The sequence below is a fragment of the Prosopis cineraria genome, unplaced genomic scaffold (assembly GCF_029017545.1).
Source record: "Prosopis cineraria cultivar Desert tree isolate PC_DT_omini unplaced genomic scaffold, ASM2901754v1 PC1331, whole genome shotgun sequence".
In the NCBI taxonomy this organism is placed as follows: Eukaryota; Viridiplantae; Streptophyta; class Magnoliopsida; order Fabales; family Fabaceae; genus Prosopis; species Prosopis cineraria.
In genome coordinates this window covers 2,789-8,271 of record NW_026556656.1, presented here as the reverse complement: position 1 = coordinate 8,271, position 5,483 = coordinate 2,789, and the positions used below count along the sequence as shown (strand labels likewise).

The 5,483-nt window shown below is 37.0% G+C and overlaps 1 protein-coding gene across 2 annotated transcripts; it reads left to right on the top strand.

Annotated features, from left to right (window-relative positions):
* The first annotated feature begins 240 nt into the window (after positions 1-240).
* LOC129299862 (ethylene-responsive transcription factor RAP2-12-like) lies at positions 241-3,241 on the top strand. 2 transcript variants are annotated; one of them, XM_054938339.1, is made up of 4 exons: positions 241-588; positions 1,734-1,966; positions 2,375-2,625; positions 2,948-3,241. In XM_054938339.1, the coding sequence occupies exons 1-3, from the start codon at positions 291-293 to the stop codon at positions 2,579-2,581; spliced, it is 738 nt and encodes a 245-aa protein (XP_054794314.1). In that variant the 5' UTR covers positions 241-290; the 3' UTR covers positions 2,582-2,625; positions 2,948-3,241. The 2 variants fall into 2 exon arrangements, with proteins under 2 accessions (XP_054794314.1, XP_054794313.1); XM_054938338.1 differs by having other exon boundaries at positions 246-588; positions 1,734-2,625.
* The last annotated feature ends 2,242 nt before the right edge of the window (positions 3,242-5,483 follow it).

Here is a 5,483-nt window from a genome sequence, read left to right as displayed (position 1 = left end):
TTAACCACGGAAGTAGTAAATAACACGTAAGCCAAGGGCATAGTGGTAAAACCACCTTCCCTACTAGCTCTCATTGCTTCTTCCTTCCTTTTATTTATGCTTGAAGTCATTGAAAAGCTCCCATTTCTCTTCTATTCAGTTCAGGAAGCCTTCAGTTTTGTACTTTTGTTCTTTTTCGTCATTCTTCGTCAACCGAAAGAAATTCTCAGCCTCTTGCTCGTAGTTTTTCTGAGCTTTGTTTATCAAAGAATAAAAAGGTATAATCTTTTATCGGTGCTGGAGAAAGCGAGATGTGCGGAGGTGCTATTATCTCCGACTTCATTCAGACGCCGGAGGCCAGGTCTCGCCGGCTTACAGCCGATATCCTCTGGCCGGATTTGAAGAAACCCAGTTCGGGGAAGCGATTCTCGAAGCCCACTAGGTCTGGATTCGGGGATTCGGATGGTGATTTCGAAGCTGATTTTAGAGAATTCAAGGACGACTCTGACATCGATGAGTTGGATGTGGATGATGATTTGCTGTTCGATTTCAAGACCTTAGGTTTCTCCGCTGTCAAACCCCTCAAGCCTTCCGGATCCCTCTCTCGTGGTATATATATATATATATATATGTACATATATATTTTTGGGGGGTTTAAATCACGGGTCATTTGGTTGTTATATCCAGCTTTTGATTTAACTTAAATAGTTGTGTTAATGTTCACTTACAGCATAGATTATTATTTTTTAAAACAATTGCAGCCTTTGAATCTTTTTATCAGGTATTATCGGGAAAATTACTAGTTTTTATTTTTCACATGGAATTCGGTTTTCAAAATATTTTTTGGCTGGTTTATGTTCCTCTAAGCTCTTTTTACTTCATATTTTTAGATTTGTGACCTTGCGATAAGCTTAGCTTTATTACTTCGATTAATGTTCATTAATACGTTTTTCCTTTACTGGTTAATGAAACATAGTCCTCCTTTATGCCTTGCGCATCCGCTCCATGAATCACTTGCAAGTGATTACAGCATAAATATGATCACGTGGATCCTCTTTGGAACGGTTTTATTTGCTTGGATAATACTTCAGAACACGGATTGCGGAGTTCTGAAATGTTCATAAAATCTTCTTGAAACTGATCTCATGCTGCTTGATTTCGTTTTTGCTCCTCTGTGCACATATGTAAAAGCAGGAGTGTGGTTAGCCTGTTAGCCTAATGGGAGTTGCTTTTGACGACCACACTATATATCCCTATCAGATTACAAAATCTATATTAGAGAGGTAGATGCGATTCCTTTTTGCCGTGAAAATCTGTGTTATTTGTTTCAAACTTTGACATTTGCGGATCAAGATATAATTTTTTATTGGCTGTTCAGTAATTGAGCTTTAATGGTGTTTTAGATGCGATATTGCATTGAATATTGCTGGTTCTTTTGCTTCTGTCTTGTTACTTAAATAACTAATACTTTCCAAAGAATCAGTTGTCAAGACCCAAAAAATCTCGGATTACAAGCTGTGCTTGATTCTAGATACCCCTTCATCTTACTGCAACTTCCTTACAGATCAGTCTTTTTTGTCATTTCATGTGTTATTTACTGCAATCATCCCTTATTCTGTAACCTGTATGTGCATGTGTGTTTATTTAGATGCTTGAGCTGTTTTTTCTTGATATTACTCTTTTTACTTGTACTGCAAATCTATTATCCTTGCTTTGCCCATATTATAGTTTTTTCTTTTCTTGTTACATTGAAGGATCCGGTCCCATAAAATCTGTGAAATTCAAGGGAAAAGCTAACAAGTCTGAGAAAAGAAAGAGGAAGAATCTGTATAGGGGAATCCGTCAGCGCCCATGGGGAAAATGGGCAGCTGAGATCCGTGACCCAAGGAAAGGTGTCCGTGTCTGGCTTGGAACCTTCAACACTGCTGAAGAAGCAGCTAGAGCCTATGATGCTGAAGCACGTAGGATTCGCGGTAAGAAAGCCAAGGTGAACTTTCCTGATGAGGCTTTAGGCTCTCCCCCAAAACAATATGATGTAAAACACTCTGTTCAGCCCATTATGAACCAGAAATTCAATGTTGGGAACAACGCAAAGGACTACATCTGTCCCATGGGTCTGATGGACCAGAAACCACTGGTTAATCAGTATGCTAACATGGGAGGCTTACCCAGCTGTGGAGATGGGCTCACGTCTTTCACACCATTGGATGATGTTAATGTTCCTGTTTGTTTCAGTTCAGATCAAGCAAGTAATTCGTATGATTATTCTGGTATCGGGTGGGGTGAACAGGGCCTAAAGACACCTGACATCTCGTCAATGCTTTCTGCTTCTATAGAAGATGAATTTCAAGCTGTTAGTGATGCCAACCAGAATAATAACATTCTTGACTGCCAGGGTGTGCTGTCTCTGGAAAATGATTCTGCAAAGACACTGTCTGAGGAACTTGCAGATATTGAATCCCAGTTGCGGTTCTTTCAGACGCCTTACCCTGAAGGGACTTGGGATGATGCTTCATTAGAAACCTTGCTTGGTGAAAACACAGCTCAGGATGGTGAAAACGCAATGGACTTTTGGAGCTTTGATGCTGGGGGAATTTTCTGAGCAACTTTCTCATTATCTTCTCATTCTTGAGAATATAGTTACAAGTACGTATTTTCTTATTCCCCTTTTGGTCCTATAATTGTATTCACTCACGGACTAACTAATTTGGGTTTCTCCTTGAAAAACCGAAACGGATAATTGAGTCCTTGATTTCTTGATTTTGGGGATAACTGGTCCATTGTGAGTCAATCAAAAGATTGGATTGAATCGAACTAAAATAAGTCAAGGTCTGTACGATAGATTATTTTTCTTTCCAGAGAAAACCCAAGTGATATTTTCAGGGACCAAAATGTAATATTCTTCATAACGAAGTATCATTGGTTTCTGAAATAAAATACAATGTTTTGTCCAATTGATTGATTTCAGGAATGGTGTTCATCTTTGTTGGAGATTGAGTCAAGACAAAGCGGACCCTCTGAAGCATGCCTGGATGGTTATTCTCTGAACGCTGGTAAGAAAGTAAGCGCGGGACTATGGATATGTAGGTGTACATGTCAAACACCTTAACTCTTAGAGATTTTGAGTTTGCCATTCATTCATGAGGATGATTCTGTCAAGTGTGTGATGCAGTAAAATGTTAACTTGGTTGTTTTCGATTATGGCCAATCAAGTGGATGCATCAATTAACCCATTTTTGAATAATTTATCTGGTTTTGTTCAGAGTAGTGCTTGCAGGTCTCTTATAGTTAGTAATTACCTCCACCAATTTGAGTGCCGGAGGTCTTGTTTCTTCGCCACTCCTTTGTTTTTATTTTTTTGAATGGAAAGCTAGCTCATATTAATACTAAACTGTACGAAAACGTAGTCCAGGGGGAATTAGTGCTCGAACCCTCTTGAAAAGTACGGGCCTTTGGTGTTCTTGAAGAGGGGTCAGGCTCCTGCTGTGGTGGTTTCTTCTGCAGAATTGGCCTGCGTTAAGAAAACTATGACCTTACCAACGCAGATCGACCTCAAGGTATTTGTCCTATGATCTTGCTCTATGGATGCACTGACGTTGGCTTTTGGGAGCTATGGCAGTGAAAATTGAAGACAGGAGGAAAATCTGCGTCAACGAACTTCTTAGCCTAAGAAGGGTTCAATAACCCCCTGTTTGAATTGAACGAAAAGTTGAGAAGAAAGAAAATGAGAGAAAAAAAAAATGGAAAGAAACTTGTATTTGGATGGACAATAGATAATAGGAATGAAGAAAAATGAACCAATATCCCAATGATTACAACACTCTTATATCAAAATATTTATGTTTAATGTAATGATCTTTATAAAAATATGTTAAAATTAAAAAATTATATAAAAATTAACATCATTAAAATAGTTTAAAATCAAATTTGTTGGTAGAAATTATTTTCATGTTACTATATTTTAAAATCAAATAATTTAATAAAATATGTTATTTTTAATTTAAAGGATTAAAAGTGGATAAATTTTTAAAAATTAAATTCAATTACATAAAAAGTAAATTACAGTTCAGCTACTGCCTTGCTGGTGAGAGCACTTTGCTTTCACCTATAATCATGAGTTTGACTTGGCAGCGAGCATATCCAACTAGAACATAAAAAATAAATTATAAATGCATAATATCATAAAAATATGAAAGACACATAGTTATAAAAATATGCAATTGTAAAAAAGATGAAAATATGCATAGCCTTGAGATAGAGCTACGTGAGGGCTGAGGGTATGATGCAAAGCATGGAGGGTCGGAGATGATCAAGCAAAAGCTAGCTCGTGTCAAATAATATGCAAATACAAAGAAGCAAGAGGGAAGGAGGTAGACATGAAATGAATATTTTCCTCCCAAAATCTCTTTATATCTGGAGAGAATATGGTGGGTTTTATATTTTATTTTTTCCCTAACATTTTCCTAGCTCTCACTTTTTTTTTCCTCATCCAAACAAGAAGAGAAAAAAGTTGCTTTCTCCCCTATTTTTCTTTTCTCCCACATTTCATCTCATCCAAACATAGTGTAAGAGAAGAATCATCTGGCGATTTTGTGAATAAGATGTAATATGTACACGAGTGGTGCAGATTCTATGAATCTGAGCGAGTTACTGATTGCTACATTCAATGATATGTGTTAGAATGGTACAAGGATTGGAGAGCTAGCGAGGAAGGTGATGATTAACCTTATGGCCTTCAGCGTGGGAGATTATTTCCCTTCCTTTCCTTTGGTTAGGTTGATGTTCTCACTAGTCTCATTTTGGAGTTGAAGGCCATATTCTATGCATAGGCAATTCAAAGAGAGCAGAAGAGTTTATTCTTGAGATTCGAGAATAATGAAATCATTTGGTTCAGGAAGAAGAGGGTATCCTAGGATGATGTTCGGTGTTGCTGCTGTTAATCCATGCTCCTTTGACTGGAAGCTATTGGAATATTTATATGGATTTACATTTGATTAATAGGCCCAAATAGATTGATCTTTATAATCTCATGTGGATCGAGGTAGGTGAACCACACAAGTGAGCCCAATGAGCAAAGGCCCAACCCACAACTTAGTAGTCGTCAATTATTTTCTTTTTTTAATTGATTGAGTCAGAGATAATGAAATATAATTATTTAATAAAGCGGTTACTGTTCTGATTCTTATAAGTCGATTAGTCGATAACTGCAAACACATGATACATTTTCTTTTGCTCCATTATCTCTGCACTTTTTGAAGACTCTAGGACCAGTGGGTTGTGGTATATCTACACTCAAGGTAATCGAGCTTTTTCAAGTGATCAATGAATTCTTCAGGTATGCACATGTTTCTTTATTCTATCTTATTAGATCATATAAGAATTGAGAGATTAAATGTAACACGTGCATCAAAGTCTGATTATGAATATTAATTTATATATCTCAATTCAATGCTTATGGAGATCATGATAATTGGATAGAAATTCCTTGATTTGTTTATCATATT